Here is a 26,162-nt window from a genome sequence, read left to right as displayed (position 1 = left end):
CAGTAGCTGGTGCATAATTAAACATAACACTGTAGTTTCCACTTAGATTGTACTAACCTCTATTTTATAGGTTGATTTTTTAATTTTAGTCTCCAGGACTAGCCTAATGGCTTTCCTGGGGGATTTATATTACCCTCTACCTTCCCCCAGAATGAGTTACATTATTTGGAGCCTCTACAGATAAGGGAATTAGCAGCACATCCAGTCTGAAGTGTGGATATTTTTATGCTAACGTATCTTTAGGCCATTCTAGCTTAAAATATAAATGTTGTATGAGCATCAACTTTCACTAAGTCACTAGCATAGTCTCTGATATAGAACAGTGATTACATTAAAAACCCCAGAGAAACACACAATTCCTTCTGTGTTGCAGTTCCACAAAAGATTAAGTTCAATAATACAAGATTTACGAAGTGGTTTTGTTAAATTTATGCAAACCCCTACGCGGATACTTCTTTTAATCACTTTCATAGCAATCTATTTTAGTTAAAATAATATAGAAAATTGCACATACAGTTGAAAATTTAGTAGAAAAAAACCTACTTCGTGAATGTGTGTGTAGATGAGGCCTGCATTTTGTCAAAAAAATGAACATGAACAAACAGTTGTTGAGCCATGAATGTAATAAATGCTTCTTAACTTCACAGAAGTACTTTCTCCCAGCTAGTCATATTCCCAATTTTTCACAAATGTTACAAACCTCTAATACGTGAAATGAAATGACTGAAGTAAAAAGAGGTCTAACCATAAATGTTATTAGGAACTAATATACTCATTCCCTTAGCCTGGAGAAATAAGAAAATGTAAATATTGAGGCTTCTCTAGCTAGTGAAGACATTTGATTATCAGATAGGGAAAGCAGAACCATTTTCACTACCAAACATAAAACATAATTTACATGGAAACTCCGTATATAGCAGGGCATGCCCCTTCCCTATTTCACCCGTCTTCTTGGCTGCAGCACTTGCATATTCAAGAATCTTAAGTTTTCATGTTTACGTGCTTTTTTTACCTCATGCTTTTAGCATTCACACTGAGCTCTTACAGCCTGTATGTAAGAGCAAATCTAAGAGAACAGCAATGTTTGTTAGAAGGTCACGCAAGCAAGGTCATGGTGTGTAGTGTAATTAATATGCTTTATTTATTGACGCATTAGTAAATATATTATCTATGCTGATGATGATGTGACATTATTCTGGTGCATATTCAAATTATAATACACATATGCAAAGAGCTTAGTGTCATTTTTTTTGGCAGAATAGTTGCAGAAAAAGCAGGATGATTCTGAACAGCCTCTCTTGGGTTGTCTTCCTAGGATATTCTGTGTGTAACTAAGTCTTCTGAAACTACAGCATGTCCAGTGATTCACCTTCATCACTAGAAGAGACGCAGTTAGTTGGATAAGGACTTTTGCTTTTCCCTTGATATTTTTATTTATGCTGTTATTCTGTATCAGTATTTATTCTATTATTATACTTTAAAACCACAAAAGTTCAGGAAATAACCCTTGCCAACTAATCTCATTTGCTATCACTTGAACAGTAAGGCAGTTATTGCAAAATCATAACACTTCACTGTTCAAACAGACAGGATTTTTATGACTCTCCAACTGAATTTTGCTCCTGCCACTTACTGCAAAACGTTACCTTTAAGAGAGACTTGCAGCTGGTATTGATGACAGACAAGACAACATTTGTCACCTATCCTCTTGGGCAACAATTATCCAGGTGCAAACGTAAGTTACCAGATGCTCATTGGAAGGAAAAAAAGGTAACTCTTACTTGTTAGTGAATAAAAGTCCTCCTGATTTGGTTTTGCATATATGAAATTTCCAACAGGGATCAGAATCAGCTAATCTGCCTCAGAGATGGCAATCTCAACAGGCTACACTGGGAGCTACGTATGCGCTGATAAGATGTGGGGAAATTTTGTAGAAATACTGAAGCAAGTTAGGAGCTGCAGAAATGAGTAACTTGGAATTTGTCACCCACCTGCTTTAAGATTTAAATTAGATTGCACCTGGGCAGATAATGCTGTTGAGAGGCCCAGAATGTGCTGCTTCCATGCAGCCTTCCCTATCGTTCTTTGAACATTTGTTCATGTCCTCAGTTGTGCCGTTTCTTTCCGAGGACACATTCAAAATAAAAGTAAAGGAAATGCCTAACAGGTCTAGCAGATGCATTCAGTGGTATGCTTCCCCACTTTTGCAATTTTAAACAACTACACTGCCTCTCATGGGTAGCAAGATGGTTAACACATGTGCTGACTATCAGTACCAACTTATGCATGGCTTCTTTTTTTATTAATAGAACAGCTGCAAACATTGCTAGAAAAGAAGTCTTAAGGATTGTTTAATTATGTAAGATGGCAATAATAGCAGCTATTAATATTCTTGACTAGAATGTGTCTGAGAGGGCAAGCGAGTGTTCACGTGACAATAATAGAGTATCTTGCTCTGTTCAAGAAGCTAGGGCCATTTTACTGGATCTCAATTTTCAGGAGAGTGTGAAAGCAGAATGCTCAGCTCAGCTCTTACTGCTGTGGTGAATCACAGCTATTTGGCGACAGGACCAATAGCTTATTTCCTAGATAGCTCTGCAATATAAAACTGTAAGAAGACTGAGCTTACATATTTTTACTGCACTGACCATGCTTTCATTAGAACTAACTGTAAGACATGAATAATTTTTCACCTTATTTGAACTACCACTCTAATCTAGAGCCAGCAAGTAACTATGCAGTAACAACGATGCAGTAACCAAGGGCTGTAGCTTAGAAGTGACTAAACAGTAAATGCTGCAACCTTGTTAAATCATGAAAAATTTATTTTCATTACATATATATGAAGGTAAAAGATTTCAGTCAATAGTGTTTTGAACAAGCGCTTCCGACATGAACCTGTTAGTGTAGCTAGGCTGAAACTTAATGTAAAGTTAGTGTTTTGCCTTTTAGTAGTTCATTTCTAGTGTGTATATACAGAATTCATTTTCCTGTTAGAATACCAGAGACAGTAATATTGCAACATTTACATTCCTCATATAAAATGGTGTCATGTACATTTTCAGCTTGGTGTAGATATATAAATATGTACAAAATAAACATTATTGTAATTAATATATTCAGACCAGGTATTACTTAGCAACATTAAAGCAGATGCACATAGATTTAAGTGAAAATGGTGAAAAACACCTTTATGACATTAGTGACCATTATTTGTATATATAAAGTAGTACAGATAAAGGCTCCTCTTTCAAGCCTTCTGTGGGCATCCAATAACTTCAGTAAAAACAAAAGTAATTGAGAAGTATAAGATAATTATATATATATATATATGTGTCATGATCAGATGGTTTACTAGGTTCCATCTTGATCACAAATGGACAACAATGTAAAACATACACATTTGTTCAGAGCGTAAAATATTGCACAAGAGCAATTTCTTTTGAGGAAAATAATTCCTGTGTTTGTGAATGGCAAAAATGGTTCTTATGCATTAAAGAAATTAGATATTTGCAGTTTCTAAACCAAGGAACATTCAGTAATACTGTCACAACTGTCATCCATCAACTTCTTCCCAGCCTGTTTTATGGCAACGGTATGTCATCAGCAAGATTTGGCAAAGAGAGAAGGAAGATAGACAGTACATGTGTGTATTTGTCACAGGCCAGACCAGATCCAATAGTAACCTAAACCAACTGCTGGATAGTTTCAGTTACCTGACAGTTTCACCCTTAAAGAAATACAAAAGTCTTCAATGCTAGTCACAGTGATAATCACACAGTAGTAGAGTAAGATTCCATTCTTCTCTGCTTGGAAACCATCTTGTCTGAATTCCCGGTCTGAAGGGCACTTTCCTCGGTATCACTGTCACTGCTGTCTACAACTGTGTGATCCAAAGCCATCTGACCAGTCCTCCTGTGTAGATGAAAGTTCACCCCACTCTCCTGTATGGAGTTAGTTATAAAATCTTCATCAGAAGAATGAAATGATTCATCATCTCCTGTGAAATGGTTGACAATGTGAATCCCATCAAAAGTGGGTTGGTCTGAGAAGTCTCTCTGGCCTTTTAGACATTTGATCTGTTAGAAAAAGCAGAAATTAACAATTAATCAGACCTGAAGAGTCCAGCAGTAAAAAACCCCACGTTTCCAAGAAATGTCTCATTGAACTCCTACTGAATTAAATTAAATGCTAGATCTAGAAGTAGCACATTTGATGATCACTTCAAAACTCAGATGGAATCAGAACAAAGCGAATTCTCACTTCTGGCTGCCCAAGCAGAGACCTTGAAAGAACATCTGAAATAGTACTTGGAATTTTTCAAAATTCTCCTTACACCCTGTGCTGGTTTAGAGTTAATTTTCTTCATAGTAGCTAGCACGGGCCTACGTTTTGGATTTGTGATGAAAACAGTGTTGATAATACAGGGATGTGTTAATTATTGCTGAGCAGTGCTTACACAGAGTCAGGGCCTTTTCTGCTTCTCACACCGCCCCACCAGTGAGTAGCCTGGTGGTGCACAAAATATTGGGAGGGGACACAGTTGAGACAGCTGATCCCAACTGACCAAAGGGATATTCCATATCATATGATGTCATGCTCAGCATATAAAGCTGGGGGAAGAAGAAAGAGGCAGGGGGACATTTGGAGTTAGGGTGTTTATCTTCCCAAGTAACCGTTACACATGATGGAGCCCAGGGCCTGCTTTGCTGGAGATGGCTGAACACCTGCCTGCCAATGGGAAGTGGTAAATGAATTACTTGCTTTGCTTTGCTTGTGTGTGTGGCTTCTGCTTTCCCTATTAAACTGTCTTTATCTCAACCCACGAGTTTTCTCACTTTTACTCTTCCAATTCTCTCCCCTATCCCGCTGTGGGGGGAGTGAGCAAGTGGCTGTGTGGTGCTTAGTTGCCGGCTGGGGTTAAACCATGACACACCCCCAGAGTATTTCAGTTTTAAGGCTTAATAATCAAGGTACATAGAATCACTAATGACAGATTCCTCCAGGCTATTTACTGCATCTTTAATATCCCCATGAGGATGGTTTATGGTTAGTTTTCTAGAGTGGCTTATTTGTTTTGACAGCACTTTTGGCCTTCACATCTTACTTTTACAGCTCCATTCTTTCCCTTATCACCTAACTTCTCACTTGAGAAAAGCTCTCCCCAATCCCAAAGAGCAGGCTCCCAAGTGAATATTGCCAGTTTCACACAGCCACATTAAAAACCAGAGAATATTCTTAGTTCTGTCTACACTGCAAGATCAAGTGTCTTTTCATTATCTAGTTTAGAACCAATGAGATTTCAGATGAAGAAGTATGAGAGAAGCTTCTCTTTGTATGGCATAAATAGATTGCAGTTTCAATTTTAAGAGAAAATCAAACAAGACAAAAATGATTTTCAGACCATGGACAGATACGACAACATTTTAACTCAAAATGCACTGTGGAGTGATAAACTATTACAACCATGCATTCAAGTTATTCAAAAGTAAAACCTAAAGCTCTGAAGTCTGGCAAGTCCCCTGTTAATTTAGTGAAAATAACTGCAACTCATGGAAGACATTCCCAAGGTTATTTTTTTTAGAATTTCACTTTTGCTAGCTTTTAGTAGCAACTACCTCAGGATCAGTTTGACAGTCGAAGAGTATTAAGATAAATCCTAAGGATGCAGAAAAACATTAAAAATGCATTACAGAAACTTCCTAATGTCACTCTGGAAGCTTAAAAAGGAAGATGCACCAAGTGCTATTTTGTAAGCCACTTTTCACAGTAACAGAGACATTTCAGAAATCTGAAGCAATATTCACTTTGATAAATAAAAGGTGCATGTACGTTCTTGCTGTTGACACCAACAGAAGACTTTACGTGTCCATTTGGGGAAGAAGGAATCTCTGTACTTTCCATGGGCTTGTGCAAAAGATGAGAATAAAAAAGGGGTTGGAAAAAAGATCACAAGTCATAATCATGCTAGAAGCCATCAAATCAGATGTTAACAGCATGTAAAAGCTCCAGCTTTTAATGTATATCAAAACATCTCTGTTAGGAATATGGGTATGTGCTGGAGATCTAAGCCTTGCTTATAACTACACATAGTAATGTTAGTTTTTTGCATTTTCTTCACATACACATAGGCTGCAGTTGTTTCATGTGAAACTTGCTTGTGTAAAGGCAAGCAAAACTAAAAGTTCTATACTTTCACAGCATAATTCATGATGTAAGCAAAAGCAGCTTATGCCAGATATTTAATACTGGACAGTAACATGTATCTGGAATAAATAATTTTTACTAGCTTATATACATAGATACAGAAAACCTCATACAGAGATTCTTGTATTTAGAAATATTATCCCTAAAAATATCCTGCAATACAGTCAGATTAGCTACCACATGAAGTTTCCAAAACAGCTATCAATTTTAGTCACTAAGAAAATAAAACACAGAAAAACAAAATGAAACCCAACAATTTCTCTCCACCCTCACCACAAAAAAAAAAAAAAGCTCTGCTGTACAAGTGACTACAAATTTCATATTAGAGTAAGAAATATGCTTTTAGGTCTGCACAGTTAAGCCATTGGTTCACCTGGAATTATAAAGCTGATACTCAATGTTAGTTGTTTTGAACATTCAGAAAGCCAAGCCAATGACCTCAACTGCTTTCCTGAAGACTTCCAAGATGATACCTTTACATGAATGTATTTAGGTAACATGACAAAAATCATGGCTTCATGGTTTTAGTCAGTAGCCTTTCCAAACACCAAATGAGTCTGTGGAAAATGCTGTTAGTGAAAAAGTCATGAATAGACAGAGCCTTTGCCAATTCCTAAAGTGAGTCTGAGAAAAAAAGTGTGTTATTTTTTGTTATTCTAGTGAAAGGATGCACAATCTGCGACCTTCCAGAAACTCTGCAGCTTTACACTTGCCTTCCCTTTTTCTCAAGTACTCCTCACATCCAAGGGGACCAGACTGGTAGGAAGAAACATGAATGTACCGTAGAGAATATATGCCACAAGTCTATCGATGGTCATATAGTTCCATAACTTCTCTGTCTGCTTGAAAAATGGCCGTCTCAGCCAGAAGCACAGACAAACACCGTAGCATAGAATTTGTATTATGGGGATTGACAGGCTGGATAGCAACACTGATGAAGAGGACATGGGGGTCCTGACACACAGGAGGCTAAACATTAATCAGCAGCGTCCCCAAACAGTGACGAAGGCTAACAGCATACTAGGCTGTATTGACAAGGGCATAGCCAGTACATCATGGGAACCAATTCTTATCCGGCACTTGTTAGACTGCATCTGTCCTATTCTGCACTTGCTACCTCACTCCTTCCTCAGTACAAGATATTAATGCATAGGTTTAGTGGAGAGGCACCAAGACAGTTAAGGGGCAGGAGCTTATGCCTTAAGATAGCAGAAAACTGGTTTTTTACTGAAGTGCATGGTGGGAGAAGAGACATTGATCATAACACAAAACACAAGGTTGTGTTTGACTACGAAGGGAAAATAATTGCTACAAGGCTAGTTAAGAATTAGAACAGGTTGTTCAGAGACTGGGGACTCTCCATCCTCAGTGGGTTTCAACACCCGACTGAGAAAGCCCTAAGCAACCTGCTTTGAATTCAGCATTGATCCTGTTTTGAGCAGGCAGTTGGACTAGAGGCCTCCCAAGGTCCCCTCCAACCTGAAAGATAGCTTACAATTCAGTGAGATGTGTGAAAAGCATGGGCAGTGGGATGCATCTTACGGTTCTTATGGCAGCCATTTTGAGTTTAAGAAATTGAAATACTTTGTACCCGCCAAAATTACTGTATTTAAAAATGTAAATGCTGTCATTTGAATCCAAATGCCTTTACATTAAATGTCAGTACATTAATTTATCACAAAACCTAGTATTCAACAGCATGTTACTTTTATTTTACAATTAGAAATCTGTCACTTTAATCTTGAAAATACTTAAAACAAGTTGTTTTTCAATTGAAGGCAGAACCCGATTTGCACCTTAAATTTTTTTTTAAACATGAACGTTGATGAAAGCAACTAATCTTCAAGAAATTAAAAGTATCCAGCAGAATAGGTTGGTAACAGCTGTGCACTATTTTCAGTTTTGTATATTTTCAGAGCTGAAGATACTTCAGGGGCACCCCAATCTAATATTTGTTCAGGAGCATTTCTGAAGGAGCCTTATTATCTGCCATTTCTGTTGCAGCAGAAAGGCTTTGCAAGGCTTCTCAAAGCATTTGGAACAACTTGTAGACAGCATGTGCTCCAATACAATTAGATACCAGTGGCTAATGCCAGCTTAAGGCTCTAAAACAGAGGTTTCTTAAAATGAAAAGTTTTGTACTCTCACATAACTTTACAGTCTAGCAAGTGAGGCTCTGCACTTCTAATAGAAAAGCAGTATCTTTTTTTCAAGATGGGAACATAAGAACTATCCTACTGGCTCAGGGCAGTGGTCCATCAGCCTAATATTCTGTCTCCAATGGTGACAACAGGACTTTCATGTTGTTTTGTTTTTAAGGGAAAGCGTGAATATGACCAATTATTGCAGTCCATTCCCTTCATATTCCCAAGCCCCCACTCACTTGTCCAGAAACTGTTGTAGCAGATATGAGAGTACATCTCTTCCTAGCTGTTTCAGCATCCATTTATAGATCAGTTGTCCATGACTGATGATTTATTTGCTGTCTACCTCCGCAGCTTCCTGTGGCAGTAAGTTCCAGAAATTCTTTTGTTTTAAACTAACCTCCTACTTGTTTCAGGAATTGCTCCCAAATTCTAGTAATGCAGGAACAAGTGGTGAAAAGCAGTTCTGCAGTCATGATTCTGAAACTTACATAACACCACCTCCCTCAGCCTTCTCTCTAAAACAAACCAGTCCCAAGCCTTTTTAGCCTCTCATGAACAGGCAGTGCTCAAGACCACTGATCATTTTAGTTGCCCTTTAACCTCCCTACAGACCCTTCTTTAAACTCTCTACATCCATCTTGAGGTGTAGAGACCAGCTCTGCACCAAGGTTTTGTAGTGGCAATATAAACCACTTTATTTTGGTTTACTTCCTATTGAGGCCCAACGTTGTCTTGTCTGTTTTGGCTGCGGCTGCACACTAAGCCAATGATGTCAGAGGACTCTCAGCAACAACTCAGAAATATCTTCCCTGATTTGTAACTACCAATTCTGTGTTTGCCATCATGTAGGTATGGCTTAGATTTTGCAGTTGATTAATTACCTTATTCATACTGAAGCTTATCTGTCACCTTTTTAAGAGGGACTTCTTGAGATTCTTGCCATCAGTGTTTTATTTGAACATGGAAAAAGAGCTTGAAGTAGGAAGTAAAGCATTATGCCAAGATCTTGTCATTCATGTAGCCAAGCATATCAAGATAATGGGAAATCTGACTAAGGACTTGGAGCGGGGGGGGGGGCACGCTGACCCAACCCAAACACCTCCCCACCCTCCCCCTAAACCCTAGTTCTACTCTACCCTTATCAGTCCACCTGAAGGAAAAAGAACAGCCTTTTTTCTTGCAGCCATGTTGAGCAGAGTATGGACTTAAACCCCAAGGTCTGTCACTTCTGTTCTCTTTTGTACAAAGAGCCAGTATTGGTTAAAGCCTTTCAGTTTTGGGTCTGGCCCTCCTTCATGTGAGGGGAACTAGACCTCTGTCACCCCAACAAGTGACATTCAAATGAACCTTGGCTGTTTCTTACTGCTTCAGTTTTGCAAGAATCTCAAGTCTGATCACATCTGTAAAAAAACCCAGTCTGGTAAACCCACATGTTTTGCTTTTAATTCTCAAATCCAGGTCGTATTGTCTAGATGACTGCAGCTTCAACCCAGTTTTCACCACAGCACACTCATGTGATCTTTAAGACATTTCAAAGGGTTAATAACATTATATGACCAAAATGTACATCATCATTATCCCTTCAAAAGCCAGCTGAATCAAGAACAGAATCTTAATAATAATGTTTGCATTTATGTACCTTCTTGTACCTAAAGAATTCAGCATTTTAAAAACAAACTGTATATCCTACTAGTCAACACATGAAAAGACTTTAATTGTACATACTCTTAACAGGTAACAGCGTACTTTCACAAATTCAGAAGAGCTGAAAAAAGTCTAACAATCACATCCTCAGAATAAACTTTCTTACCTGATGCTGACTGCCTCATCAAGCCAGGCATGAAGGAGAGACAGTAAAGAGAAATTGAGAAGTTTCAGTACATTTCAAAAGTTCTTCCATGTTAAATCATAGAATCATAGAATAGTTTGAAGGGAGCTAGTCAGTTCCAAGCAATTTATATTTCTAAGCCCCTTTGTTTTTTAAATAGGGAACATAGGTCAAATTTTCAAGTGCGACTTCCTGAAAGAGAGTTCTACTTAAGCTCTGGGAGGCATTTTTATGTTGTAACCTGTGAGTTTTTTTTTTTAAGCTAGGAATTCAGTGGTGGAAAGAAGTAAAAAATGCTACTTTCTGCTCCCTTTAAAAGGCTTCAGTAACTGATTCTTGAAATTTACTCAATTCTGAAGTAGTAAACAAGAGCTTTAAAAAGGTTGCCAATAAACATTCAATCTACTCACAGTAGGATAAGCAACCAATACGCAAGTGAGATCAAAATATGATAAAAATATGACCACTGCCTTGGGTGAATGAAATTGGTTTTGGCAGAAGGCAGTATGTTAAATTTTTATTTAAAGAATAAAGATACTGAATTCTCAGTACTTATAGCAAGAGGAATCTAAAAATCAGAGTTCCCTCTTTATTTGTCTCCACCTGAGTAACAGTAGGAAGTCTTTGTAAGATTTCCTGCTTAAAAACCAAACATGATTCAAAAGAAAACTAGAATGCTGCTGAAAGTATGATCTAACCACGTTTAGCTGAAGAGAAGCAACTCAAACATTTTCAAATACCCATCCTATAATTCAGAAAAATATTGTCAACTTGGCAACATGAAAAAGAGAGATTTAGAAGTCAAAATCTAATTACAAGCCAATTAAAAATATCAGTTATTATCTATTAAATTATAATAACATTTAACATGAATAAAAGCAATTTAATTGGAGTTCTTAAAAATTCCTGAGACCAATGGTCCACAGCATCTAATGAGATCCCTCATCATACAGCAGTCAACAGCTGACTGCTACTTACTGCTGACTCTCTCCCATTGTGATGAGATGACTCCAGTTTAAGGCATATACTAGTACACTGTCACTTCTTTAAAAAAGCTCCCCATAACTTCTTTTGGAAAAACATTTATCTCAGAAAATGAAGTAGCTGCAGCATCTCAGACTGAATTAATGGAAAATACGTTGTCATTTGGGAGACAAATATCAGTCCAGACAAATATTATATCCAGTAGGTACTACAACGCAGAAGCATTTCTGCACATGCACACAAAAAGAATGAACAACGTTAAGGTTGCAGGCCTTTTCATGCTACTTCATCACTTCCATGAACACAAGCAACTCCTTAGATATCTTAAGCTCTCTGAAGCCCATTTTTAAATATATGGTTGTACTTCCACAGTGAGCCACATTCATACTGAAACCATCGCAACATGAATACTGCACAAATGAAGACATCATGAGCTAAACAAATAGTTGCAGAAACTAATATTAGCAATCCATCATCTAAAAGAATTCTTAGCAAGTTTAATGGCTGTACAGCTACAATGCAAATCGGGTTTCTGAAGTTCCCCAACAGAATCAGCTTCTTTATATGAAAGGGGCTGCTAGGTATACATTGTGACAGAACTGCAAGCCATTGCTTATTGATCTTTGAAAAGTCTTGAGATTTAAAAAAAACTTAAGTATGGTTTAATATATCCTGCAATAAAGAAGTTTAATGCTAAACCAAACCAACTTTAGACATTCTTCATTTTCCTCAAGCATGAGACAGTTTTTACCCAAACATGTGGATCATATGCAAAAGACAGAGGATAGTCTTTTGAGAGCTTCCTGACAACTTGTATAGCTCTCAAGATTACACGTAAAATAAGATTATGTGTAAAATAACTCCACAACACATACTGCATATAATACTACAGCATTCTTTGTTTAGAAACAGCGACACATTCTCTAACAAATTTAAAAATAAATTTGAAAAAGATATGTTTAATTAGAAATGTGTTATCATTGTAACTGTATTAGGACAAAGCTTAAAGCTGTGGCTTTTATTTCAGTGTCAGCGAATTTCCTGTTTCACTTCAGTTAACATTAAGGTTTTTTTTCTAAAGCCATAGCTATAAATGCAGCCATAATTAGGATTATTAACTTGTGAGTAACAGACATGAGCAATGCCAGACAAATGTCATTCCTGGAAATTGCTGATGATTCAAGAAGCCCAAACCAACCAGATGCTGAATCCAGGAACTCCCATTTACTCTGCTTGCTCCCATTACCTGATCACTGTTTTCCCTCTTGAGGAAGAGGCCCTAATACCATGGACTCACTGTTTGAAAGGTAACAGTCGAGAGGGACTGCATGGGCTTCTCCTCCCTGAAATCCATATGAAAAGCTGCAGAGATGGCCATCCCCACATCTCTTACCAAAGCCATTTGGGATTCTCCCATGCCATATCTACCTCTAGAGATATGAGGTATCTAGAGATTTAAAAAAGATTTTAAAAATCTAGAGTTTTAAAAACTGAATTAGAATACATCTTGTAGACCTCAAAAGATATGCAAGGAATATGTTAAAAAAAAAAAAAAAAAAAAAAGAAAGAAAGAAGGGGGGACGGGGAGGAGAAAAATCACAATGAGCCTTCTTTTCCTTTCACTGTGAGGCAGACATGTAAGATATCTGCAACAATCAGAGACATCCTTAGTAGAGAAATTCAGGAAATAAGTTACATTTTAATTTATTGCTTTCACATAGTTGTCGGGTTTTTTTTTTCTTTTTAATTTAAAAATATTAAGATTAAAACTCTACCAGCACAACTTCGAGTCTTCTCAGATTTCCTAAAGATGTTCCGCTTCAGCTTAAGATCTAACTAATTTTGAAATTGATACAATAGACAATCATATTCTCAAATAGGAAGTGTTACTATGCTGTTCTCTTTACTGCTCCTTTCCCTGAGATTTAATTTTGTGTCAAAATTGAAAAAAACCCAGCAACTTAGCAAGATTTTATTGAAATCAAGTTGTTCAACACATTCTAATGGGTTGTTGAAGAGTAATGGACATAAGTAGGAAAGTGAATACATTAAAAACTCTGGAAAACTGTTTCAGGGAAGTTTTACTACAACGCTAACATGGACAAAAATACTTTTCTCCCTTGTAGTTCACCTAATCCACAAATATTAAAGTTAGCTTGAAGTGTTCAGGGTGGGGGTTTGACATAAATTTGGGGTTTAGCAGATTGGAATCACCATTACATTGCTTTATGATTTGTCTTTGCTTTTGCCTTCCCCCCACCACCAAAAGCAATGTTTGAAAGGCAGTACTCAAGATTCTAATCAGAGTCTAATTTAAGAAATTAGACTAGTTAAGCAAAATCAAGCAAACTGAAATTGCTGTTTAAAAAAATCCAGTGCATTAAGTACTGTGACTTAAGAAAGCAGGAAATGTCTTGATCATGCTTACAAATAACATGCAGTGAGAGCATTTCAAAATCTGTTTGCAAAATTGCTTCCTTTGCTTAGTAGTTAATAAATCACTATGAAACATTTAATTTATCACAAAGGCTTATTTATTTTTAAGACTTAGTTTTGTCTTTGGTATCCTTTAAATGTGGAAATTCATTTCCTCATCTAAAAATTTTCACCCAGAAGAAGTTCCAGTCAGATAAACAACATGTCAACTTTTAGGGAGTCTAGCAATGACCTCTGAAATGAAGTTGTTATCCAGTCCCTATAGGATCCCTGTAGGAGGAGCCAAGCTGCCCTCCAGCATACTCAAGACTGTCTGGGACCCACCTTAGCACATTTGGCCATTTATTTGGGACTGAGTTTAGCATGACTAAAATGGGAAACCTGCACAATCAACAACAAACCCTGGTAAGAGTTAATGATTCTAGAATAGTGCAAGTTTAGTGGTTTCTATAAAATAGTATTTTAAAGAATATAAACTATAAAATAGTTTCCTAAAGAAAATTAACTATGCTTTGTATGGATGAGTTCCAAGCTGTATTTGCTTCCTCCTAGCATTACCTCGTATGCTCCCCAAACAATTTTATAATGCTTATACCAAGATAAAAATCAGTTGACAAAAATTCTTAGAGGACTTGGTGGAGTATTTGGCTCCTTATTTTCAAGTGTAATAAAATGAATCTTGGAAAAAAGTTGATTTGATTTGTTAGGGTTTTTAGGACAAACAGAAAGACGTACATAGAGAATATTAATTTTATATTACTTTCAGTATGGCAGAAGGGCTTAAAGAAGGCTGATTTGCAGTATAACTTAATGGTAGGAAGACCGCATCTGTCCATATCCAGTTGTCTCCAGGGTCTCCTATGTGGCTGAACTTTTTGATCCACACTTATCTCAAAACAGTACAACTGTTTCTGGAGTTCATAAATTGAATTCAATCTAATATAGTTGCAGTATGCTCTATCCACTTGTTATAGCAATTGCAGCAAAATACCTTGAAACTGGCAACAAGAGAAGCTGATCAGAAGTCAGAGCAGGGATTAAACTCCAGGCATGGTAAGCCTATTGTGGGCCCAAACCAGAAGAGCAGTGAATGACAATATTATATACCCAAAGAGATCTAGGCTGCTTTTTTGGTTGTACCAATATGGCTGCTATTGTTAAAAGATAAAAACCCAAAGAGCCTCCGGACTAAGATTTTTTTTTTTTTTTTGGTCATCTATAGGGGGATTAAAAGCAACAGTCATGAGGTACTACATTAGATGAATCTGCCCACTCACTATTATTAACTCTTTGGAATCCAAGCTCATGTATGTGACTAACTACTGAATTCTCCTGTTTAAGGAAAGAATTACCTTTGTTTTTGAAACTCATACTTTTAAAAGGATGACCCAGAGTAACTGGTATACACTGGTATACAACCTGAAAGATTTATCTTAAATGAACTTTGCTGACCGTATCACTAGACAGAGTTCAAACCACTGCAGTGTGTCACAAGTGAAAAGCAAAAGAGCAGCAAGAAATTTCCAAGACTGAGTCATTTCAGGCTTCTGGTTTTTTTAATAGCACTTAAATATTTGGCCTCTGTTTTAAACTGCCAGCTTCTATAAGTCATATTCAGTCTCACAGTAACAGAAAATTCTTTACAAAAATCCCCATAGATGTCAGGAAGTTTAAATAAAATCTATGAAATAATTTTAATGCATTAAAAGCAAGCTTATCTCCAGTTGTCCTGCTATTTATTTCATATTGCTCTGAATGTACTCTTAGATTTCCTGACAAGTTTTTATAAAAAGTGTTTTTTCAACATTATCAGTTAAAGAGCACTTGAGCCAAAAGGAAATACGATGTTAAATGTATGTTGTATATCAGTTTTACCATAGATGAGTCTGCCGTATTGTAAACGTGACAAAGATTAAAACTAGCAACAAGTGTTCAGACCAGAAGGTTTCCAGTGAATCAGAACAGGAAACCAATAAAGCGATCAATGGGAGGTCATGACTTTTTGATCACTGCTCTGTATGGTTAAAGAATCTGGTTTTGATCTAGTGCCGTGTAATCAAATTAAACTTTGAAGTTCTGTATCAAATATGCAATTGAAATAGAAACAGTGCTAAGGAAGTACCCAACTTTTAAACTATTTTCAAAAGAAATCAGTCTTTGGTAACTATAAGTCAGATTTTATCTATTGAGGGAATTTTTCTGAGATCTGACAAGTTTGTTGTAGTGAGATTGTATGCAATTCCAAAAAAAGTTCTAAGATGGCTTAGCCCTGGGAAGTTTCTATAAATAGCTAGTTAGTAGGTGGAAGGAAAGTTCCCAGAAACTCTTCCTACAAGAAGTTCTAATGAAAGTGTTTATTCGGAGTGAGGACACAGCAACAAAAATATTTTAAAACAGCAGCATGATCACACTGAATGTACTGCAATTATTATAGCCAAGGAACTACCTAAATTTCAATGCTCCTTCTCCCTAGAGCATGCATCTATAAATACAAAAGTTACTGAAACCTCAAGCATTAACTAGAATGTACTGGCTGATACAGAGACTGAAAACGTACCCATTATGGGCAACAGTTACAGGAAATGATCATTTCGCACTTTTACTCTGTCCTTTTAAAGCAGGAGTTAAACTCAGCATTTTTAAATGGACTAAGTAACATTTGTTTTTGCCTCTGACTGCAGAAATTCCTTCCATCTGTGTTTGCTGCCATTCTGAGAGTGATAAAAGAATTTTAGGAGGGGTTTCCACCACATTTCCACTGTTTGCTCCACTTATATTCAGGTAAATTTACAGAGACATATTACAAGCTAATACATAGCTCTTCTGAGCTTGTTTCTCACATAGATGGCACCTGTGTATGGTTGCTAACAAATTTTTTTGCAAGGAACAACTACTCAGATAAATTCAAATCAGTTGAACCTCAATCTCTCCACTTTTCTATCCCCAAAACTTGATTTATAGGCAGAAACACAGGATAGACCTTGACATAGCTCTAATTAGTACAGCAGACAGGTCACGCAGCTTCAACACTCAAGAGAAGAGCATTATTGCCATGATAATGAACTAATTTTATCTATAATCAGTTTACTTGCTTTGGCAATCCAGACAAACTCTAAACAGAGACTTAGTATAGTTAAGTATAGCTAACTTTATTCATCTCTAATGCTGCAATCAAGAACTAGTATATTGCTCAGCAAGACAGATCTGGAGCTTTGACACAGTAGGATACAGTCAGGAAAAAAAGCGGGGGGGGAATGCTTGTAAAGAGAACAATCACCAATCTTCATTTATTTTATCACTGAATGTCGGTAGTGGCAGTGAAACAGTTAAGATTCATACCTAAAACTGTTGCCCTTATTGAAGTGAATAAAGTCATACCTATTCCGTTTGAGGACAGGCTACATCACTGTCCTGATTACACTGTTCACATTTAGAGGTTTCTTTCACTCATGAGATATGGAAGATATTTTGTTGATGATGGTGTTACTGGGGGGAAGGGAGAGGAATCAACTTTACCTGATGCAAAGATGAAGATGAGTTTGTGGCAAGAGATTTGTGGAGTAGAGTACCATCATTATGGAATCAATCCTACCTTTTTGGGCAAGTGTAACATGTCTGTGTTAATTACACTATGAACACCCATTCAAAATTAATTGAACAACTGATGTTCATAAAATATACAGGGATTCCATTGTGCAATAATGCTTCTGCCTGTTGATTGCTCAGTTAAGCCAGACAGTTTCTAAAGCTGGTTGTTTTATTAAGGGCAGGGTAACTAAACTGAAGACAGTTATTGGAGAATTAAGACTCCTAATCTGTTCAGTCTCACACTTCTGTAACAATCTTGGTATTACCAAGCCAGTGTAACATCTTTGACTCTCAAGGACAAGCTAAATTAAAGGAACAAAGCAATTCACTTTTCTAAAGCATACAGTATATATTTAACTATCCTGTGTAGACAAAGCTGCTACATTAGATTGGGTGTTTGCAAACCACATGACTTCACAAACGCTATCTTATCACATCACAGGTTCCTCAGACTGACCACAACCACTTAAATCAGACTCTGCCAGCACAGAGGCTCTGTAACTTTGACACATACTAGTAAAGCAATTACATTTTTAGCTGTCCAGCAGCCTTGCAAGAACTTTACTTGTGGGGAGGGAAAAATCTGATGGTCTCTTGTCCAACTGTGCTTGTAAGATACGGTAAAAGAAAAGCACATGATTTATTGTGCTATAAACTTCCACCACAAGTTGAAACGCATACTTTGTAAATCTGAGAGCTAGCATATTTCCTTTCAGGGACAACATTTCTTATCAAGTAAGAAAACATTTATAGAGAGCCACATACTTTGAAAGCATTTGTCTAGTAAAACAAACTATTAGAAGGTGTTAATGTGATTCTAGTCAGTATTGAGAAACAGGTGCTTTGCAACAGTTAATACAGTACTTTTAACAAATATTACAGTTTTAGTGAGAACTATGAAGTGAAAACAATGTAAAAATTGACTGAAATAAATCCCACAAAGATCAGCTGGTTTTATGAAAGCAAGTAAAATGACAATTGCCAAGAGATAAATATACATCTGCCTGTACTACATGGAAAGCAAGTAGTACACTCCTTCCAGATGAAAGAGAGGAAAAATAAGTTGGCAAGAGACTGAGTGGAAGAGCATTATATCTAATTTTATAGGAAGAGTACTAGGCCTTTTTGGATTTGCTGTTCTCTCTTTAGTTCTCATGAAAGAAATGTTACCTATTTCTGTTTCCAAGATACCCAAATGCTGATAAATCTGGTCTTCCCTCATTCTCATTTGCCCATTGATCTGATCCACTGCTAGCCATCACCCTATAAATGTCTTCAGAGGAGAACTTTAAAAAAAGTTCTAGTAGGTTGAACTTTAACTAGAATTCACTTTCCATAGTTAATCCTATCTCCATCATGCAAAGATATGTACAACTTATTCATAGCTTTAAAAGTTAAAGATGTGCCCACACTGCAGTCATGACTGCGACATAGCATAGGCACATCCAAACTAAGCAGCTGGACACCAGCAGTCTGAGTAAGCAGGACGATGCTCAGAGTTATCTACCCTGCTTCTGAATGTAGTCTAGGGGTGCTTCAGATAAGAGAACATTTGATTTGGTAAGCACTGAATTTGACTCAAAGGAAGCCTAGTAACAAAATTAACAGAGGAAAGGAATAATGCTTCCTGCTGGTATTCCATGATCAAGCCCAGATGCTATTATTGTGAGAGAAACAGGAGCTAGGAATGCTGCTAGAAGTGGTCAACCCATCTTTTGCTACTCCGGTGTGCCACCAGCAGCATCCTAATTTTGTGCTTATCTGTGTCTGATGCAGGAGTCATCATTTAGCTGCTCGTAAAGATATTCCCTCATATTCTCAGGGGACAACCTGGACTAAACTGTGCTGCGGACCATAACTGCTCACTGTACCATACTGATTTAAGATTATTAACTAATAATAAAAAACCAAGGAAGAAATAATTTGGCAGCTTTAAAACACAGCTTACCTACCATAAAAGTTTTTGGTATTTAAGACTAAAGGAACTTTAATGTGGTTTAAACTTTTCTCCAGTGTACTACAGTGGACTGAATTTTATTCAGGTCTTGTATTATGTGGCCTGTATAAGTGGGGTTTCTTAATTCTTCACACTGATGGCTACAGTTTACTTTCCCTTCTCCATTTTAGTTTCAGCAGTGAAAGCATAGAAAGCTAACCGAAGTTGCAAAATGTATCCTTAATTCAGCCATATTACCAATTACTCCTTTGGTCATAACTTATACATTATTTATCCTCAAAGTAATTACTTAAAGTGTCTTGAATTTTATTTACACAAGCAAAATCTTTTAAAAGCATAGTATTTAATCTCCAACTTTTATATCTCTTTTCATTAAGCCAATCTTAAAATGTTAGCTCACCAGGAGCAAGATCAGACCATGAGATAACACCTATATCAGAATCTTACTGACTGCATTAGGTTCTTAAAACATAATATCAGATCCATTCCTAGATAAACTATATGTATGTGGGAATGGAAGAGTAGTAAACTAGTGGTCACTACTTCTTTGAATAGCCATCAAGTTTTCAGATACTGAAAATGTGAAATACTTCAGAAAAATCCCCCCTTTTCTGCATTGTCAGTATTCAAGAATTTAATCACCAGAATTTCACTTAAAGTTACTATTATAAAGCCTTTTGAAAGCCTCAAAAAATTATTTTGGTGAAATAATAATGCTCCAGTCACCTGTCATCTTGTTCTTTTCCATCAGCCATCCTTAAATATTGTTAACATGGGCATTTTGCAGAGGGTTTTCTAACTGTTGGAACAGTGTGCCACACTAACATCAGGATTTTGTTTTTCATTCAAATACCAAAACCACATGCATAAGATTTGCACAGTAGAAAACAATCTCATCCTTGCCTCCTCTCAAAATATTTCAACTATTTGTTAAGAGTATACCTCATTGCAGAGGAACAGGTAGGAGAAAACTAGCTCCATATTCTGTCTCTGACATTGGTCAATAGCAGATGCCTGGGAAAGAATGTAACAATAGGCAAGTATACTTTTCCAGAATGTTCTTCCCAAACTGGGGCAAGTAGCCCATTTTTCAAATATACATGTGATATCTGTGCATCTCTGGGGATTATTTTTTTTTCCCCCATGAACTTAGGCCATTATTTTTTCCAATCTGTATTAACATGGATTTTAGTATGTGGAATGATTTTGGATCTAAAAGAATTTAATCTTTTAAATTTGCAAAAATCATATGCTCTAGTGTTTTTTCAACACACCTCCAGTTTCATTTGAAGATCCTAATCCTTGCACTGGAAGAGAAGTGAACAAATGCTCCCTACCCATCTTCTTCACGCCACTTACAGTTTGAATATTTTATACCCCCCATTCAAATTCCTTGGATGAAAAAATCCCCAGCCATCTCAATTTACTAATGTTGTCTAGACACCAAAAGTAGGTGAGTAGGAATTAGCTGATCCTCCTCCTTAGGGTCACAAGTTGCACTGGCTGCTGAAGGTGACTAAACAGCTAGAACATTATGAGAAGCAAAAGAAATGGCACAACGAAACAAGTCAGTTAATTTCAAAACTTTCTATTTTGCTTCAGTTATCTTCCCGGGTAACTTTGTGTTTATTATGCTTTTAGCATTAGTTCAGTCAAGTCCTTTTATTCAGTCAGTTTTTTATCCCCTGGGAATGGCAAGAGATAAAGGAAAGAAACATCCCAATATCTTTTGAAAGCTCTACTCAAATCTAAGACAAAAATTGCAGATAAATTCCCAGAAACCTCCTTCTCTCCTCCACCAGTCTCCTTGACTCTATAGAGGTCTGAAACCTTTTATCTGGAAATCTTTTTTTTTTAACCTAAGAATATAGATCAAGAGCAAAAGTTACCAGGATTATTAAGAATATTTTGTATGAAAAAAATGCCAAATAATTTGTCAAAAAAAACCCAAAACAAAAACACATCATTAAGCTCTGAGTATTCTTCAACTGCTTCCAAGCTAAAAAAAAAGACCCCAACACTGGATCCCTCAAGTACAGGAAAATGTTATTAAGAATGGATTTTAAAGAGCTATCTTCAGCATCCATATTCCTGCTTTCTAAGGAAAAAAATGCATGCTAAGCGAAGGAAGCACTAAGTTTCTGTATGTTGCTGCTCCCCTTCATAAAGCTGTCCCTTAATGCACATAGTAGAATCATAGTCTCATGGAATAATACTCCGCAATCCCAAATTGTAGAGGCTACTTGCTTTTGTGGGCTTGAATACATTTTAATATGAAAACTGTCATAAGATTAAAACAAACCTACATTTGAAATACTGTAGTAATATAAATAAGACTGAAATTTTTCAGCAAAACAAACTCATTAATGCATTCCAAGAGACACAAAAATCAGCTAGCAGTATGGCAAACACAAACTTTACAAAGTTTTTGAAATACAATTTAAACTTAAGCAATTCAGTCCTAAATCACAATGTATGTAAGACTGGAAACCACTTGCTTTTGTCTCCAAAGGTGTCTTGTGGTCTGCCAGTGTAGTTTGTGGGTAAGCACGTCAATTCTAATCTTTTGTACCACTCCTGTAATCTAGGTAACACATACAAGCCTTGCAACATCCAACAGGAAGCAGACAGCTGCTGTGTAATATATATAAAGTGACTGCATGTACAGAGGGGTAGTGCATGAAATGCAGAACTTCAGCAGTTTATAAATCATTAAATTCCATTCAGTTTGAATTAAAAGTAAAAAGTGGCAAACTAGAAAGGACCTCCTCCTTTTTTCCCCAGTGATTTATGTTGAAATGAATAACAACTAGTTCAAGATTTATCTTAGTCAGTTTTTCTTAAGCCTTCAACTTAATGGAAACTCATAACAGTCCAAACTTTCTACATATTCTTTTCCACATACAGTAACTGCTTTACTGCAGTACTACCTACTGAAGTGGGATACTCTCTTGAATATTAAAAATGTTTCACAAAAGCTGCTTTCACTTAAGATTTCAGTGTCTAATCAAAGGCAACTTCTGTGAAGTACTAGCACTCCTTGTGCAGCCCGAGTATGTAACCCACAGTACAGATCTTACAGTGCCTGTATACTCATGCCATTTATGTTACATCAGTTAAAGCACATTAACTGTAAGGTCAAGTGACAGAGTATGGTGCTCAGCAGACCTTTTTTCTCTTGTGTCACAAGACAGGGCAAGCAACCTTGTGTACTTACTGACAAGAGTAACAAAGTTGCTTCACAGCAGCTGCAGCCTGTTGGGTCTACACAAGGGAAAAGCCTTTCAGGTTAAAATCCTACTAAGTTGGAAGTCAACAATGCTGTAGAGATAGCTTTAAGAATGGAAGGAAAATGGAGGAAGAAAGGAAATGCTAGGTAGAAAGACTTCAATTAATGAAAAGAAAAAATGGCAATGGGACACAAATTTCTGGAAAGGTAAGCAAAGTGCCTAAGTCTAGTGCATATTAAAAGCTCTGAAAGAAGTTTACATCATAACTTCCTGTTTGTGACAATCCTCAAAATTTCAGGTTTTCACACTAGTTTCAGCCTTTAACAACAAAGCCCTAAGGCATAAGCATCTAACAGCTTTGTGCCCAATAAAGCAACTCAGCCAGTAAGGAGGAAAGGAAGTGCAGCACATGACACTAAATATACACGACTTTTCACAGGATTAGCTGTTGGCTAACTAGAAATACTGCAGTCTCTGAGTGTCCTTTCATTATGTGCCAGCTGATCTTCGAATGTTGATAGGTTGTGTAAAAGATTAAAGCATAGCTGTCAGTAACTTTCTAGGGAATGAACATAAAAATGACTGATGTATTTACTAAAGTTAAAATTGCAAGTTTATAATTGATCTACATGTATGTGAACTCTGAGTGAAGTTACGGCTGCACTGAGGAATTTAAGTATGAATTCAGCATTTTACATATTAATATAAATTATGTTCAGTATTTTGATTCTAACCCATATTTGGTTACTCAAGTTAGTGCAAAGAGCTGCATGTGAGCAGATCTCAGATGGTGTGCATAGAGTACAAGTCTACACCACAAGTCTTGTTACAATGTTCTCAAAGCTCTAGATTTTGTGTGTTTGCTCTCCTGAAGTGTTCATCAAATACAAGTTTAAGAGCTACTGTGAAGTAGTCAATATACAATTCACCTTACCATGCTACAGAAGTCCACTGATTACTATAAAAGGAATCAGACAGGTATCTTGTTAGAGCAAACCAAAAATCCAATATAGTAATTCCATTTATAGTTAGTTATTTTACTTTATTTGAAAGGTAAGAAAAAAGGCATAATCTTTTTCTATTTAATTTACCTTGTACATTTAATAGCAGTGTGCCTCATTGGTTCAGTTTTGGATGCCATACTACCAATTTCCAGTATATGCAGTTTTACTCAGTAACAAGAACACAACTACTTGAATTTACTACAAATAAGTCTTCTTATAATATGATTTGAAGACTGACTGTAGCATTACTATTCCTAGATGAGTAATAAAAGCAGCTGCAATTTATCCTTTAGGCAGCGAGCTGCACCATATTTAAGAGGCATGCAAAATTTTGAGCTTGGAAAAGGAAGACCAAAATTAATCAATGGACTCAGATTACAACAAAGGGCAATTGGTTCAAAGTTTTTAAAAGTACAGACAAAACTTTTTAAAAATAAAATTAATAATCTGAAGTTATATGCAGCATTCTCACATGTAGCTGATTTAGGTTACCATGCTGGAACGGGTGAGTGAGCTGAAATCTGAGGGTCAAACTTTCCTCCACTACAAAGTCAAGAGAGGTCACAGCAGCAGCCTGTTGCACCTGTGCTGTAGTAAACCCCTCTTCCCCCTGCCCTCTTTTAGTGGGGAGGATTCAGCTTTAGATCCTGGGCAGTAATAGTAACCCTCTCTTTGCCATTCTCTGGTGTTCCTTATTGGTGTTCCTCACTGGTATTCTAGGTTTGCCCTGTCCCTGGCTACTAGCCTGGCTTGCAAACACTGATGGAACAGTAGACCTTTCCCTGGAACTCTGCAATTCGGATGGATCATGCTGTTGACACATCTTGGTACCACCACCATCTGATGGATCATATCACAAGATAGAATTGAAGTATCTAGCTCCTCCAGGTTCCACTCATACAGGGACATATGCATTCAGATTGCTGGCCAAAGACATGAAATAGTGTTTATCAGAAGGCCAGAATATGGACTTAGTTTGCAGTTACTTATATTCAATATAGGATTTGTTCATTATTTTGTTCCATCCTTCAGATGGAGAACCTGCAAGTCTTCTGATGTAAACTTCTCTAAAAATGCAGTAATGGAGACAAGAAGAAAAAAGAAGTTCAATAAGTGGAATCAACACTGCCGTGCCAAGACATTTAATCTTGTTTCACACACCCCCATCCCACCCCGACCTTAAACTATAACTTTTGCATTAATTTATGTCCAGTTTACAATATATTAGGTGGTAACCATGCAGTCACCAAGAACTCTGTTCCTTTACCAGTGCCTTCTACATGTTAACCAGTTGGGAGGTTGTGGTCAGCATGTCACGTATACCATCAGCCTATCTTCAGGAAGATGAATTTGCAAATTGGTAACGTTTCTTTTAGCTTTTGCAGAAGTAGAATCAAAAAGCAGCTAGCCAAAAAGCAAAGAACACGGTCATTAATGGATCGACACCTGAAGACACTTCAGTGCAGATCTAAAAAAGTTGGTTTATTTAATTGGTATTGACTAAATTATACTAATCCTAACATTTAACAATTGAGGGCAAACATTTTTGCCTCTTTCTATTGCCATTTTATTCAGATTTTGCTGTTTCAGGAAGAACTGCAAGCAAAGTTCTTTACTTCGCAGCTACGTTAATCCAAGACTTTATTATTATTTATTAGCAGCAACTTACCTATAAATACTACATACATTTCAGACTTAACCTTACGTTTTCTCAAAATCAGCCCAGTGGGTTATGCTCAAAATAAAGGATTGTGCATGAAGTATTACTTTCCCTCCAAAGTTTTTGAATAAAAACTAGACAAATAGATATGTAATAGTAAGGAAAAGGAAAAAAAAAAAAAAAAAGAGTCATTAGTAAACAAGGACTTCCAGGCTTTAAGAAACTTTGTATAAGGAAGCATTCAGAAATGCTGCCTAGGTAGAAAATGTCTACTACATACAGAGTTTCCTCCTACTGTTTCTATTTATCCTAGAATAAGATACTTTGTTCCTATAGTGTTTACCTAGTTTGGAAATTAAAAATTAAGCCACAAGAAAGCACACAGCTGGAAGAAGACTGCTCTTCTACATGGAATTACTCAAACTCTGCTATTTTTGAAATTCATATTCTCCCTAGCTGGTATTTTCTTTCAGTCAAATTGAAGTGCTAATAAAGATTTGTGGAGACTTAACTGTTTAGGAATCACTGGTACTACTCAGAATTATCACTGTTCCGTGAGCTAACAAAACTCATCTTCATTCCAACCTGTTTACGTTAACTTATAGACATTAAACATGTACACAATTGTATGCCTTTATGACAACTGAGTTGGCCAGCCAGGCATATGACAAATGCTTGTATAGAGAAAATTATGCAACAGTTTTCCAACAGTAATTCTACTTTTCCTCCAAAGTAGTGGTTTCTTACCTTTTAAACCTACACTGAGTGGAGGAAAAAGTCAGTACAGTGCCTTATTTATTCATCATGCAAAATATGTAAAATAGCTGGCTTTCTGGGATTTCTACAAGCAACTTACTTTCTCATAAGAAACAAAGCAAGCTAGTCATAGTCCTCTACTGGAAAAAGCCAGGTTATTGATTTTTAAATTTGTTTTTAACTAAGCTTAGTGATTGGTAAAGGTGCTGGACTGATGGCCCTAGAGACTATCCTCAATCTATACCATAGACAGCATTCCAAGATCCTCCACTATGTTATAACTCTCAAGGGATTGGTCCTAAAAGGTTGAATCCAGTAAGATTGTTATGAAAACACTACCTACACTTAAATAAAGAAAGGATGTG

The 26,162-nt window shown here is 36.7% G+C and overlaps 1 protein-coding gene across 9 annotated transcripts in view; it reads right to left on the bottom strand.

Annotated features, from left to right (window-relative positions):
* Positions 1-2,807: 2,807 nt before the first annotated feature.
* The window catches only part of EVI5 (ecotropic viral integration site 5), an 87,349-nt gene continuing 63,994 nt past the window's right edge, over positions 2,808-26,162 (bottom strand). For 7 of the 9 annotated variants that reach the window (XM_030033616.2, XM_030033609.2, XM_030033610.2 and 4 more), the window contains one exon: positions 2,808-4,079. In XM_030033616.2, coding sequence (XP_029889476.1) covers positions 3,774-4,079 — 306 coding nt within the window. In that variant the 3' untranslated portion in view covers positions 2,808-3,773. Of the gene's footprint in view, positions 4,080-10,164; positions 10,175-24,348; positions 24,529-26,162 lie in introns of those variants that run through there. The other 2 variants (XM_030033615.2, XM_030033611.2) reach the window with 2 other exon arrangements.

This window comes from Aquila chrysaetos, chromosome 12, assembly GCF_900496995.4.
Source record: "Aquila chrysaetos chrysaetos chromosome 12, bAquChr1.4, whole genome shotgun sequence".
Taxonomy (NCBI): domain Eukaryota; kingdom Metazoa; phylum Chordata; class Aves; order Accipitriformes; family Accipitridae; genus Aquila; species Aquila chrysaetos.
Note: the sequence above shows the minus strand (reverse complement) of the source record. Positions and strands in the feature narration are given on the sequence as shown.